At 44.4% G+C, this 15,548-nt stretch overlaps 1 protein-coding gene across 1 annotated transcript in view; it reads left to right on the top strand.

Moving 5' to 3' along the window:
• Positions 1–15,548, top strand: part of PSTPIP1 (proline-serine-threonine phosphatase interacting protein 1) — a 53,170-nt gene that overhangs the window by 23,387 nt on the left and 14,235 nt on the right. Inside the window, exons 4-9 of the mRNA XM_054077602.1 lie at positions 7,335–7,369; positions 8,435–8,541; positions 10,422–10,484; positions 11,140–11,238; positions 12,983–13,028; positions 13,892–13,971. Coding sequence (XP_053933577.1) covers positions 7,335–7,369; positions 8,435–8,541; positions 10,422–10,484; positions 11,140–11,238; positions 12,983–13,028; positions 13,892–13,971 — 430 coding nt within the window. The remainder of the gene's footprint in view (positions 1–7,334; positions 7,370–8,434; positions 8,542–10,421; positions 10,485–11,139; positions 11,239–12,982; positions 13,029–13,891; positions 13,972–15,548) is intronic.

Below are 15,548 nucleotides of genomic sequence, written 5' to 3'. Positions count from 1 at the left end.
GAGAACATCAACTGGAAATGTACCTCTTGAGTGTGTTGGACCTAGGAGAGGGCAGGGCAGCTGAGGAGTGGGCGAGGATCGCAGCAGTCAGGATGGATGCTGCGCAAAAAAGAAGCTCTGGAGCTCGCCTATCAGAAGTGAGAGCTAAAATGAATTTTAAAAATGTCTTCGCTCCTACCTTATACTAATTTTAAAGCTCTGTTATCCCACATTCTTAATACCAAAAAATCCTATCTGACTCACTATTTCATAGTCTCTAATCATAAAATAAATTATGAAAAAGACGACTGCAAAGCTACAGCTACATATTCTTGGCAAAAGCCAGGTTACACCAATATCCCGTGTTCTGAAGTTTAAACTGCCGTATGGTTTTGTGCTCTCCATATTCTGTGTTGCACACATGGAAGAGGATGCAGAGAACCCGGGGATTCTCAGCTGAGTTACAACCTGAGATCAAGCTTGCACATGTTTGCTGGTGGCGCACACAGTAACAATGCCGCACACTCTATAGATGATTGTAAGCAGAGTTCCTGCTTTTAAGGGGAAACACCCTTCAGGTACCAAGGTGACTGGGAACTTCTGTGCAGCAGCTTTGGGCAACTCTTCAGCAGAACACGAAACCACAATACACTACAGAGCCCAGTTTTCAGACACGTCCTCGGCTTCAGCTGGAATAGAGCCTCTGGGAACTCTGTTCTTTTGTTAAACAACTGATGTAAACATGCAGTAGCTGGTTCAATTCTGCCTATTCTGACAACAGTGATTTTTGTCATTTGCTGTGCTTGTCTCTTCTCATGTATACGATTTCCTACTTTTTTCCTTCCCTCTTTTCCACCACCATCTCCTTCAGACCTGGGGAAAGGGTAGCTCTTTCAAGACCGTGTCTGCTCTGCCCTTCTGTGCGATACCTGAAATAGAATATTTCAGTGAGTGTGAGGTGAGGGCATCTGTAACGAAATGCCAATTCCTCCTTCCTCGTGTATAAATATAGTGCCTCTGTCACATAATATACAGAATCCTCTGTTATTCACACAAAGCAGGCATTTTTGAACTGAAGCTAAAAGTCATTCTGGAAGGTCACATCCTTCCATGGTTAGTTATTCTCCACTCAAACATTCTGAACCCTCACAGAGTGTATACATTGTACATTGAACTTTCAGGACTGTGAAAATGGACCGAAGAACAAACCCTCAAAGACCTAAGCCTCTGCTCAGTTCTTGTTAAATCCAATCTAGACAAGGTCTCTGGTGATGAGGATAGGCATTTTTGAGCAGTGCTGCTTGCTTTCTAAGAGATATGAGGAAATTTAGTCTTATGTTAAAGGTACAAAAGTTGTTTTGTTTGTTTTCTCCTGAGATTTGAACAACATAGATGATTCTGGAGTCACAAAGGGTTTAATATGGAGTCTATGTGCACAGAGTTGGAGGGGAAGAGAAAGTACATGGAGATGCTATCCTATTTGCTCCCCCGGCCTCCCAAAAAATCTGGTGTGCTGTGTCCATCATAGCCAGCCCTGGCAGTGATGATATAGTCCCCTTCCTATTCAGTTTAGGGCTGCTTCTGCTTCAAACACGTATCTGAAAATACTCAAGCACCAGGAGCAAAACATGTAAGCACACACCACAGCACTAGAGGAATCCTCTGCCTTTGTTGCTGCTCTCATAAAAGATGTGCTACATCCAGCGTGACACCGAACCCACCCTGCTGTGCAGGGCACCCTCCCGTGATAGCCAAGATGACTGCTCATGCTGTCACTAGTTTACAGACAGAGACTGGAACTCCCACAGTCCGAGGAAAGGTGCTGCTTGTGCCTTTTCTCTGCCACAGTTGGCTTAGACATCGCTTCCCAGCCGGGACCAGTACAGAAGTCCTTTCTGAGTGGTTTTGGCTTTCTGTTTATAGCTCTGAGAACAAGAAGAAAATAGGCTGGCAAAATTAGTTCTCCGATGTTTTCACCGCATCCCCACTAAGCAATGCTAGACACTTCTCACATGAAATGCTCTGCTACGTGCCTGGTCTAACACTTGGTAGTGACTCAGGGACCTCCCTGTTAAAAAAGCACATCTCCTCCCCCTTCCGTTCTCTTCTTGCAATGCAGACAGAGTCCCAGGTGCTAAGTATTTGAGACTAGATGCTTCTGAGCTTGTCTGCCCTACACCCTGTACCACCACCGCGCTTCACAGAAAGAAGTGTTGGTAAAACCACACTGGGTCTTCCCTGTGTGGCAGGAGGAAAGATAGATGTTAATCATGGCTTTGGAGGAGACTGGCACTGCCGTGGTCTCATAACCAGGTTGAGTCACCATCCCTGGAGGTGTTTAAAAGACAGGCAGATGAAGTGCTTAGGATATAATTTAGCAATGGACAGATACGGTTGAGCTTGATGATCTCAAAGGTCTTTTCCAACCTAATGATTGTATGATTCTATGATAACCACATTGTCAAGATCTAAGTTACTGGAGGGTGAATAGCACCTGCTGGAAAGTGGTCTGTAGAGTTCATCCGGCAGAGACCCCTCTCGATTCCAGAAACAATCAGTAAGGACACAACACTACTAATCATATTGCTGTTAAAATGGAAACTTACCACAAAGGAAGGTGGGGTTATTTCACATTTCTATTCATCAAGCAAAGGTAGAAAAGAAAGAAAATTTAAAGAGCTGTGGTTTTCCGGTTGGAAGAGCCTGTTTTACCTTCCTGTGTACAAGATATGAAGGGACTCTCTGAATTACTCAGTTAAACCAGTCTCTAAAGGCAAAGTACTGAAAAAAAAATATATATTCAAACCATCAAGTCTACAGTTGCACCAAGGCCCTCAAAAAGAGCGTGGTGCAACAGCATATGCAGAGAGCACATCTGTGACCTCAACACTGCCACTGATAGAGCTCTGCAATTACATCTCTGGTGCTATAAAATTCAGCTTTTGCTAACTGTGAAGCAGAAGATACCAGAGCTGTACGTTCAGTACATTTGCTCATGGTCCTCGTGTCACGCAGGACTGCCCAGTGCTGGCTGCTCTACAGCAACAGCCCAGTTCTCTAGCAAAAACAGGGTCCAAAAACAAAGAGAGAGAAAACAAATGCAGAGAGCAGCTAAGACAAGTTTGCTTTGAAGTGCTGTCATCCCATGTTGCTCTAATCAACTATAAGGCAATTCTGCACAGAGGGTGAATAAAGTCGAGTTAGGATCAGAGGCAGTGGTTCCCCACTGCTCCTCATACCTGACTGCGATGGTGGGCGAATGCCAAACGAGGCACCTCTGCTCAAATACAGGATGCATTTTCTGCCTTGACAACAGAAGACAGGTTCTGCTGTGAAAAAAATCAAGCCAAGCTCTCAAACAATGCATCCTTATAAATGTGTATCCAGTTAGGGGAGAGCCACAGGGCCTAGGGTCAGTGCCCTAGAGAGACAGGGATGCCTTTCCAGCTTTGGTGTACTGGGTAAACGTGGGCAAGTTCACTTTGGAAAATCTTTTGCAATCTACAGAGCAAGAACACTAAACAACAGGTGAACTTTATCACAATGAGCTTCTCTCCTTGCTTCCCCTGTTCCTCTAAAAGTTCTGCTATTCTCCTTCTCCCCTCCACTCGGAAAAAAAAACCCAAAACACCGAAAGGTGCTTATTTCTTAAGGGCAGCTCAATTCTGCCGCACTCGAGTAGCAGCAGAAAACAGCGAATGTGTCCCGGCGAATGTCAGGAATATTGCAGCCACTAGATGGCAAAAACCACCAGGAGTTGCTGCCGAGTGTCTGTTTGCACAGGCTCGAGCTGGTCCCCGTTACTCCGGATTCAAAGGCAATCCTGTTTCCACCAGAAATTCGTTCTGACAAACCCAATCTTTAAATATCCAAGAGGGAGTAGTTTAACAAACACCCTCAGTACATTCGTGTTCAACCCTGTTCCCGGTGAGCCTGCAGGAGGCTCCGCGTAGGGATGCCCCAAAGGGAAGGCTGGAGCTCTTGTCTTTAGCTGGAGTGGTGTCGCAGCCTTCCAGAAGTTACACGGAAATGTCACAAGTGAGCAATTAAACAAAAAAAAAAAAATAAAAAGAAAAGAAGCAAATTATGAATTTGCAGTTTTGCTTGAATTGTTCCAACCCCAGGTTTTCTAATTTGGCCACGGAACACACAAAATCAATTACTCCTACAACGCTAAACAGCATAATGTACTGAGAGGAAAAAGCACTGTTAAAGTGTCCATGAGAGTGAGACATCCTCACTTTGAATGCTGCAGAACAAACTCTTATCAATCATATTGAGAAGGGGAGGCTCCCAGGAGACCTTACAGCAGCCTTGCAGTACTAAAAGGGGCTCCAGGAAAGCTGGGGAGGGGCTCTTGATCAGGGAGTGCAGGGACAGGATGAGGGGGAACGGTTTTAAACTTGAGGTAGAGATTGAGAAGAGATTTTAGGAAGAAATGTTTTCCTGTGAGGGTGGGGAGGCCCTGGCCCCCAGGTTGCTCAGAGCAGTGGTGGCTGCCCCATCCCTGGAGGTGTTCAAGGCCAGGTTGGATGGGGCTTGGAGCAGCCTGATCCAGTGGGAGGTGTCCCTGCCCATGCAGAGGGTTTGGAACTGGATGGGTTTTGAGGTCCCTTCCAACCCGAATCATCTTGTGATTCTATGATCCTATTAGGAAGTCAAATCCACAGGTAACAGGTGCTGTACATATGAAACAGCAGAGACAAAAGACTCTTGCACGTCTGCTACACTAGTTGCTTCCACTAAACCCTCCAAAGCAGAGACATGATACATTTCACCCTCAGAGCACGCAGCAGCAACGAGAAGCTGATCTACAGCACCGCTGCTGTAGCCTGGGCATCCCCACAGCCCAAGTCATAAAGAAATACCCAATGGCTCCATGGTCAGAACTTGGCTTCTTTATTCTCTCCTGCACATAACTTGGCACATTGACATCTTTGCTACTCCTGTAAGCCCCATGGAATGAGGGATCCGATTCACTAAGTTCAGAAGATTATCAGAATAAGGAAGGAAATGGCTGCAGTCTCTTCCAACCTCTTTATGGATCTTGCCCCAGGTAGCAGTCAGGGAATTGGCTGAACAAACCTGTCAGAGGGAGCAAAAGGCCAGAGCTTCCCAAAATGGCCATCGCAAACCACGCAGGGGGCAAAGGAATCTCTCCAGCTCACATCCAGATGCATCATCACACTAGAACAACCTCCCTTACAAAGCGTCTGCAAAACCGAGAAAAGCCTCATGTGTGGCTTAGGATCATGAACTGCTCTGGTAGCTCAGATGCCCCCAAACTGAAAAAGCAACAAAGCGCTTTTATCCTTGAGATGTACTGAAAAAGTGCTATTTTTCAGTATACACTACAGCAATTTTGCCAGTCTTTGCATAACTTAAATGACGGGCAGCAAAGGAAAAAATCTCAGACCAACCCAGCATGCAAACAGTACATGCAGTTTGCAAGGGTCCCGTTTTTTAAATTCCAGTGTTTGGCTGTTTCAGGCATGATGTTGTCAGTATATTCCCCACCTCCTATTGAAAAATCCACACTAAGAAAAGAGAAGAGAAAGTTTTGATCCTTCTCTATATTTAATTTTTTCAAAATAATCCATTAGCACTTCTAGGTAACAAAAAGCTCTCTCTGCTGCTGACAGTCAACTTGTCTTCCAATTTCAAGCTTTTAATTAACTTTGCCAGAAAGAACACTGTGTGTTTCCTTTGTGTTGTGAAAATTTAGTTTCCATCAAAATTTCACACCAGGCCCATACTTTGTAAAATGAACCTTCAAAATGTTTAAGTTCTATTATGAAAATACAGAAAAATACTCAATCTAGCATGTTTTCCCTGACTTACCTCAGGAGATTCAGCACAACAAATCTAGCTGAAAGCATGAAACAGTTAGCTCAATGCTCGTCTTTTCTGGATGAAAGTATTTTCTTTATCTTCCTAGAAATTCAGATCTGGAAGTGGATTGCAAGGCCATTATTGCTGAAGACAGGCCCAGCCTTCCCCCTCACCTGGGCATTTTTCTTACCCCTGGCAAGGCAGTCTTACTACAGGGAAAGCAAGCTTTGAGCAGGAAACAGGTGTCCAGCTGAAATTAACAAGGATCTATTAATTAAATAGATCCTTCATGTGTCTCCTAAGAACCCTGAAATGGCCCGAGAGATCCAGGATTTCCCTGCCCATCTGCAGTCACACATGGCTGGGAAGTGATGGGCATCCTCGTCTGGGCTCTCCTAGTAGCCAGGCTCCAGCCAGGGAGATGTTACAGTCTTCGTTAACAGGCTTTTCCCCTGGTCACTTGCCTGGGGTAGACCAGGGATCCCTGGAGATCCCAGAACTGCTTTGCTTCAGGGAACATCATGCTCTGGATCTTGAAGACGTGACTTCTAAATCTCAAAAAACCTCCAAACCACACTACAGCCCTGGCTCTTGTGTATACAAATGACCTGCCAGCCTGCAGACTGGGAGCTAGAAGAAATTACTGAGATGAAAATGCCTTTCACAGACTCTGCTCCTTCCTCTCCCGTCACTTCAATGCTGGTATGTCTGCTCTTTTCCTAAACCAGACTCCGACTTGCCAAAACCAGGACACCAGGTGTTTTAGCGTTACCCTTTCACGCCCTTCTGCAGCTCTGCCTTGTAGGACGGCTTAGATGTGTGGCTCCACCTGGATCACCCGCATAACATCTCTTTCAGCTCATCTCCATGCTGTACATCACAGCCCAGCACCGAGGCCTGATTTCACAGCCTGATTTATTCACACGGTGCTTTTGGGCTGCCAAATACCCTTGGGAGCACCAGGGTTTGGAAGCCTCTGTAGCTCTCTGCACCATTTGCGAGTCTGTTGAAGCAGAGCAAGCTGCACCACACGGGGGTGCTCGGAAAGCACAGTCTGGAGGATGCTGCAGAGAGCTTCAAGGGTGACAGAGGAGGAAAAAAATACCGGTGCTGCATTCAACAGAGAGGGTGGAGCTGCTTTCGTTCTTCCCTTCAGACCGGTGCTCCAAAACCCAGCTCCCCTGGACGGGCTGCTTCACTCGGGTGACTTGTATCCATTGGCAAGGTGCAAGAACAGGGGAACGGTTGTTAGCAGTCACAGTCACAAATACATGGGGATAAAAAAGAGGGCGCACATAAGGAGTAGCACAATTCCTTGCTTCATGGAGCATTTCATTGCATTTCCTGATGGTAACAGATTGACAGTATTGTGCTTGTTAGCATGGTCAACTTTTATTACAAGACAATTAAAGAGTTTTATCTCTATGTGGATCTGAGATTCTGAGGGAGAGTTTTTTTCCATAGCTTCACAGTCCGTCCTTAGAAACCTGTACTAATAAAGTACATTTGTTTCTGCCCCACAGCACGCTGAAGGCAGCATTTGAGAGGCTCAAGCAACGTAAGTATTCACATCTTCCTTCCTGACCTGATAATGTGTCATCACCTCTGGCGTTTTCATCCTCTTCCCCCCCCTATTTCCAACTTTTCTGTCCCAGTCCATAGTGTGGAGAGTAGAGGGAAAGGACATGCAGTAGGAGCCCTCCAAGGCTGGGCATTCCATCTGCTATCTGGTGGCAAAGAAAACGGTTCATTCCTAAAGTTAGTTTTATCTGGATCAAGTCACATCATATCAGCTCTGCTCACTCTTCGCGAAGCCACTGACATGAAAGCAGTGTTCTTTCTAACCGTGCCCAAGGCTGAACACAACCCTCTCACACACAGAGAATGCAGCACTGTCGCAGCCCTCAGGACAGTGTACCTGGCTGCTGGCAGTGCTGCTTAGATCAAAACACTCTTCTGAAAAGCAGCTGGTGAATTAAGGGGTTTTGAGAGGCTGAGTAGAGGAGCTGAACATTTCTAGAAAACGTGGCGTTCCATTTCAGAGGCACCAAAGCCGACCGATGCTGAGAAGTTACCAGCCACTTCAAACAGCAGCAGCCAGGTGCTCTGAAATTCAATCCATCTTTGCTGATCCTCAGAAATTCTCAGCTTGCAACCTCATCTAATGACATTTGTGCAAGGCTGGATGCAACTGGCAAGCAGCTCCCAAGAGCAATGACCATCCAGCAGAGTAGCAGACAGGATACAGGCCCAGGCAGTGATGGTGGAGGTCAGAGCAGCCCAACATCTGACGTCCAGCCCCAGCAGGAGGAGTGGGTGGCTTGGATAACTGGGGCTACGAAGCAACACGGCTGGCTCTGCGCCTGCCAAGGCTGCTTCGAAGGGTGCAGGAGTCTTTCCCTGCATTTTGCAGGCACCAAGAGAACCTGCAATAAGCCCTGTTCAGGTTGTGTGACCCCTTGGCCATATCGATGCATGCAGAAACACATGGAGGCCTTTTTTAAGGCCGCCCCGTTCATGCCAAGTCATACAGCAGCCACATCCCAGAAACAGCACCTGAAAAATGTGACTTTATGTTTAAAGACCTTTCCACTGACTGTATATGAATTCTGATTTGCTTTAGAAATCGAAAGTGTTGGGAACTCTCACATCCAGCTGGCAGCAATGCTGAAGGATGAACTGAAAGGGATCGAGGAGTTCCGAGAAAGACAGAAGGAACAGAGAAAAAAGGTGAGGAACTAGAGAAATGTTGAAACAGATGGGGTCGATGGTCCGTGCTGATGGCCTGTCTCCAGCCAGAGGCCGTGAATGCTGCAAAAGATGATAAACCAATGCCAGTTTGCCCTGTGCACTCTGTATACCGGGCTGGGGAAAAAAATCTTTCTGATCCCAGCTGGAAATGAAGCAGCACTCTGAAACTCAGGAGACAGGGGCTTTCCTCACTTCTACTCTCTCTGGTGTAACTTCAGATACTATTATTGTTCCTGTAAGAACTTAATCCTTCCTTTTCTCTTTTTTATACCCTCGCTAATTGGGTTTCTCTGGTATGATTCAACATGATCTCCAACCAACCTGCACTAAAATAAAAGGGGGGAACACAAACATTTAAAAACATAAAAGCAAATTAATGTCATGCTGAATGCCACACCAAGATACACTGCATTATGAATACATGGAGTAGCTAGTTTTTGTTGTATAATGGAAAATTGAGTATATTCATGGCCATTTCACTGCCTATGATCTTATCAAACTCCAAGTCCCTTTAAAAAATAGCTCTTAGTAGAGACAACAGTGGCCACTCTTACAGCTTCTCTGCTTCCATGGGGTTGAACACAAAGACAGGACAGTCACTTAACACTGAAAGCACTGACTGAGAGAGGAATAAAATAAAATAAAATAACCAATTCTCTGCTCCTTTTAAACAAATGCACACGCATATGGCCAGTATCCACTGCCACAAAAACTTTGTGTCTACAACCCTGACACACAGGAACTTGGAAAAGCAGAGAACTCTGAACACAAGAGTGGGTAAACCCAATGCTGCACCTGAGATTTGAGGTCCACAGCAAACCGATGAAGCAAATAAGGCACAAAACCAGACGGCGCGCACCTAGTTCATCACCATTTGTACCCTGCCCCCCCCCGCCCCAGCCTCGCACTTTGCCACTAGGTTTTGCGAAGAGGGAGGCTCGCTCTCCTGTTGAAAACAATAAGCCTACAAACAATAAGTGGAAACAGTTAAAGGGGCCTGGAAAAAAAGGGGAAAACTGCTTTGGAGTCTCAGACAAGATTTTTTTCTCGGCCCAGCATGTGGCTGTGAGGAAGTCAGCATTAGGCATGCTGGAAGAGTCAGCATTTTTGGTAACTTCCCAAAACGCTGTGCTCTGTGTTTGGCTGCACTGCCCTCAGGACTCTGCTATCTAGCCCGGCATGAAGCAAGCCTCTGGGCAGCCCTGGAGAGAGCTTGTTGGAGGAGAATAGAAAGATTAAAGGGCCAAAATTCCCACTAAAGATACCCATACACTGCCAAGTAGGAGCATATCTCACTGTCACAGAAGGATGAGCATACCACAACTAAAGCCATAAAAGAGAATTCAGCACTGTCCTTTCAATGCTGACCAGATGAAGATATGGAAATCAAATTGCATTGAGCATAAATTTGCCAGAAGTGATAGAATATAAATTACACAGGAATTGTTTGTATTTAAAATGGAGAACTACCCTTGCTCACATGGGCGAGACAGTGGTTTGGTCTGCAAGCGTGTGGGATCAATCTCTTGAACCAGCAAAGAAACCTGCTGGCAGAGCTGATGGGCACTGGGGACTGGGTGTTACACTGTTCAACCACCCTAAGGGGAAAAAAAGGGTGAGGAAGAAGAAGAAGGTGATGTACGCCCTCTCTGCTATTAATGCAGCTGGCATTAATAATCCATGCAGTTATCATGGATTACTTTTTACCTGGCATTTTGGTGCTCTGTGTTATTTGGAAACCTGGCGTTTAGAAAAGCAGAGCGAAGTCATTTCCCCCACAGCAAGTGGCTTGTAGAAAGGCTCTGACAAGGGCTTTCCTAATCCAGAAAAACCATCTTACTCCTGCATGTTTCTTACAGTATGAGTCTGTCATGGAGCGCATGCAGAAGAGCAAGTTGTCCCACTACAAGAAAACAATGGAGGTAAGCAAGGAAGCCTTGTGCAGGTGTCTTAATACAAAGTGGCTCCAGTTTGAGACAGGGCGAAATCTGTATTTTACGTATCTATATTTAAAGAAAAGTCAAGAATATGTGACCATGCAAGAGTGAGTCTGCAAGAGAGGAGGAAGCTCATCTTCCCTGCCACACCCAGTGAAGAGCCTCCAAAACAAATAGTTAATGGGAAAGAACAATGCCCCAGGGCAAACAGGATTTCAGTCTAAGCACAGAGACTTTCAGGAACAAATGTAATTTTTCAGTCTGCATAAATACTTTAAAAACAGTGAGGGATCCTTTAAACAGGACGAAACCTCTCCAACGGGCAAGCTTGCAGGTACATGAACCTCAGGCAGCTGGTTTTGGCTTCCAATAGGCAGTTGCCTCTAAAGAAAAGTAATTGTGAACCCCTCAGTGCTACAGCCAGAACCGTACTAGCAATTTTTATTTAATGTGGGTGTAAGTGAATCTCTAAGACAGGGAGGTCGTTTGATGCAAATAAGGATTTCTTGTGCTTCTGGTGTCACTGGGAATTTTTTCTGTTGATCAGACTCAGGCACTGATTTGCTGGAGACTCAATGTGGAGACAGTCCAGCCTTGTTCCCTAATCCAGATCCTCACATTTGATTTTGTTTCAATACAGTCAAAGAAGACCTACGAACAGAAGTGCAAGGAGGCGGACGAGGCCGAGCAGTCCTTTGAACGGATGAGTGCTGCAGGCAATCAAAAACAGACAGAAAAGGTACCTCTGCAGATGGATATTTAGAGAGAAAAGTGTGGTTTTTTTCTTTTTCAAGGTACACAAGAATACACCTGAACAACAGAATCACAGTGAAAACAAAGAACCTTCCTGGGGTGGTCCTTCCTTCACAAACTCCTTCAGTAACCCTGATCTTGTTCTACCATAGGCTGAAGGGTTTTAAAAAGGGACCAAGTATCTCTTTACTCCAGGCTACGATCTAATTGCTCTATCAATCCTGAAGGGAAATGGAATGAGATTTTTCTCCACAATTGCTCATAAAAAAGGAACAAGACAGAAGCGTGCCATGCAGTCAGTTTTGCCTTTTGGTCGCTTACATTTAGTAGGCATAGTATCTTACATTAAAATGCATATTTTTCCTCGACATTTTTCTCCTTATGGTTAGTTTAATTTCAACTAAATTTACAAACTCAAAAATAAATCATTGGAAATTAAGGCACTGCAGTCCTTCATTGCATCGTCTTGATACTTGTAGCTGACAATTCACTAACTTTTAATGGGAACATTTTACAGCGGAACAGATGGAGAAAACAAAATAAATGAACTCTCTTTGGCTCGATAAAAATCAGTGCAGTGTAAGCAAAAAGGATCAAAAATCATCTCAAGGAGTGGGGGTGGGGTGAGGGAGGAGACTCTAAAAACAGCATCAGAACTTTATGTTTTATTTCCAGTATTCGCAAATCTTTGATGAACAAACCCTCTAGCCTATCTGTGAAGAGGGAAAGAAACCCTGGCCCTACTGAGATCACACCTGAACACTTAGCAATTTCAATGGCATCAAAATGTGCCCCAGCTCCTTTCACACAGAAGGACCCCAGGGTGCTGCAGTGCCACTGCTTCCACACACATGCCAGCACGTTTGTAATGCACAGAGGCATCTCACAAGAACCATGTCAGCGGTTTAATTCCGAGCAGTCTTCACAAGCAGTTTGGGCCAGGAAGCAAATAAGAATGAAGGTTATGTTCCCAGCTTACTACACATTTTCCAACCAGCTGTGCTGAGGAATATGGTCATAAGAACCCCTACCTGAGCCTTGTCTTGAAGGGCAGAATGGGGGAATGTGCGATACTGATGTCTAGAGCTGTGCATTAATGTACTGTCATCACCATCTGTGCTGAAAGACCAGGGAGAACAGAGCTGTCAATAATAGCTGTATTTCATATGTTAAAAGCTGAAGGTTTTTAAAAAAGTAAAGTAAAGTTCTACTTAGCGTGAATTTTGCTTTTAGGCTTCTGAGTTGTTACAGGAAATAATCTGGCATTTGCAAAGTATTTTAAAGGCTGTGTTCTTTTCATCTTTGTATTACATGAGGAGCTTGGAAGATGAAGCATCTTAACTGCTATTTATTTCTGGTTATAAATATCTATTAGCAAAGCACATCAAACACTTGAGAAAAAAAACCAACTCAGCCAGCAGACACAGCTTCAGGCTGGATCACGCCAGCACTGAGGTCCCGTGGCAGAGATATCTGAATAGAAAGAGATAAATTGCCAGATTTCCCTTGAAGTCAGTGGATCTATGGCTGCATCTGTGAAAGTCTGGTCCCTTATTCTCCACGGTACACATTCAATAGGTGGGGCAGCATCGAGGTGGAACAGCAAGAAACATTTGCATATTTGAGCCTTTCCCCTGAAGGGGAAAAGGAGTAGGCAGCAAAAACACAAGGGCAGAGGCAAAAAAAACATGGTCAGAAATTAACTTGGGGTGTTTCTTTTCCTGTTTCAGAGTCAAAACAAAGCCAAGCAATGCAGAGACGCAGCAAATGAAGCAGGTGATATTCTATTTGAAACTGAACTAAGGTTTTTCTCAGCAAAGATCTACCAGCACTCTGATTTTGATAGAGCGCCACCCAAATCGCTCAGGCTGGATCTGTTTGAAGACAGGCTTCTCAAAGTCAGTCACCTACCCAAAATTAATGAAGAAGCTTCTCAGAATGGCAGTGGGATAGTCACCTATACTAACTGTCCTCTGTGGGAATGCAAGTCTCCTTTCATTAGAGAATTTATAGAAGACCTCCTTTAAGGACTGCCCAGGAAAGAAAAGGTCTTTCTGAAGCAAGTTTGAAAGCAGCAAAGAATGACACTTAAATTGCCCGAAGCCAGACCAGAGACACAGTCCCCAGGTTCCCTGTGCCTGAGCACAGTAGCATCCTCTAGCCAGAAACACAGAGTATGTCCAGCAGGACAGGGCAGCAGACGTCTGAGCTGGTTCATGAGTTCAGACTTGTCCCTCGCTGCTCACATAAAAGTTTACATTAAATCTCTACACTAAAAAATGGTTTACCTGGTTGGCTCAGCACAGAAGGAGCCTAAGGATGCTCAGAGCCTGAGCGAGGTCCAGGCTCTTCACCTCTAATTTGCATTATTCCCACTGTAAAGTTTATAGATTTGCAAACCGTGCAGAGAGAGATTCTCTTACAGAGAGATTCTTTATACTCTAGTATAAAGTCGCAAAGAAAAAAACCAAATATCCTTGCAGCACACCAGTTTGATGCTCACACATTCTTGTGATGCTGTGGCAAACCACAGCCCAAAGTGGAAGAGCCATAGTAAAGTTCTAATGGGAGGAAAAAGAGAAAGCCTGTATCATATTTTTCCTAACTGTTTGGTTTCTGTTATGTATCTGTGTTTGCAGAGAACATGTACAAACTGAATATCGAGCAGCTGGATAAGGTCAGGACAGAGTGGGAACAGGAACACATCAAAACCTGTGAGGTAAACATTGACTTTTGCAGTGATATATTTGTGCGCTCTTCATTTTCTCCTGCTCACAGAAATCAGTCTAGGACCTGAGATATCGTCCCAAGGGTTTTGCCATTTGCTTTATGTGGAGTCTCAGTAGAAGTCTGCAAAACTACTGTAAAAACTAGAGCTGATTTAGACATAGACGTTAACGGTCTCACTTGCTTACACTCTCCGTGCTTGTTCAGCACAGTAAATATAAAGGAGAGGAATAAGTGCAGAAGCTGGAAAAGTGGAGCAATATATGAACTGGTACAATCTATCTGCAAGTCTCTTTTGCCAGTTTTCACCCATAACGTAAGAATACATTAGCTTTACAGAATCCCAGAATCAGTAAAGCTGGAAAAGACCTCTAAGATCATCCAGTCCAACCAGCAACACAACAACAAATGCCTAATAAACCATGTTCCAAAGTGTCACATCTACATGTGTTTTGAACCCCTCCAGGAATGGCGACTCCACCATTGCCTTGGGCAGCCTCTGCCAGTGCTTCACCACTATTTCAGTGAAAAAAAATTTCCCAATATCAAATTTAAATCTACCCTGGTACAACTTGAGGCCATTCCCTCTCATCCTATCACTTGTTACTTGGGAGAAGAGACCAGCATCCACCTTGCTACAACCTCCTTTCAGGGAGCTGTGGAGTGCAATAACGTCTCCCCTCAGCCCCCTCTTCTCCAGTCCAAACAATCCCAGCACCCCCAGGGATAACAAGCTATCACAAACAAGATAAAGTAATTTCTCAAAAACTGCTTTGTGACAAAACGTGATTTCAATGGGAAATGAACAGAAATGTAGCCATTAAAATTCATTTTTAGTTTAAGAAGCAAATTTCAAAATTGAAACAAGAAGAATTCAATTAATCCATTAAAAATGAACAAACAAATTATTCCCTTTAGGTTATTTTTTGCAAGAGGTTTCCAGAACAGCTTCTTGTTCTAATGCAGGAGAGGAGTTGTGTTTATTTATTTATTTATTTTTAATTCTCACAGCATCAGAGGAGATTTAAAATAACATTTTATGGCTAAACTAAACAGCACGTACCACAGCATTCTGAGCGCAAAGATATCCAAACCACTCAGAATCTTTATTTTGCATAGCACTTTATATTCACCTGCAAGTATATTTGCCCTTTGCCTCGGAGTAATCTTTCAGTTGAAAGGTCGTAGTGGAAGAGTCTCTATTTCCATTATGCCAGGGATGGACAAGGAGATTTGCACTTGGCTAATATGTTTTGCACAACAATTTACAGGAACTGGTTGACATCCAAATCAGGCACATTTGGTCATACTAATCCTTCAAATACATTTGCCCATCTGCTGAAGTATGATTTTGCAAACTTTAATCATTGCAGGCTTTATTTCCACACTAAATAAAACACCAGGTGCATAGCTTTCTAGTTCTCTGCTTCCTCTCAAATATTCCCTATCTGGGAGGACTGGAAAGTCCCACGGCTGGCACAGCAGTCTTTCCACAGGAACTGTGCCAAGCCTTCCAAGATGCACATTCTCCTCCTTCTTAAAAAGCCAACAAACAAGCAAAGCATTCCG

This window comes from Cuculus canorus, chromosome 12, assembly GCF_017976375.1.
Source record: "Cuculus canorus isolate bCucCan1 chromosome 12, bCucCan1.pri, whole genome shotgun sequence".
NCBI classification, from domain to species: domain Eukaryota; kingdom Metazoa; phylum Chordata; class Aves; order Cuculiformes; family Cuculidae; genus Cuculus; species Cuculus canorus.
This window is presented reverse-complemented; position numbering and strand designations above follow the sequence as displayed.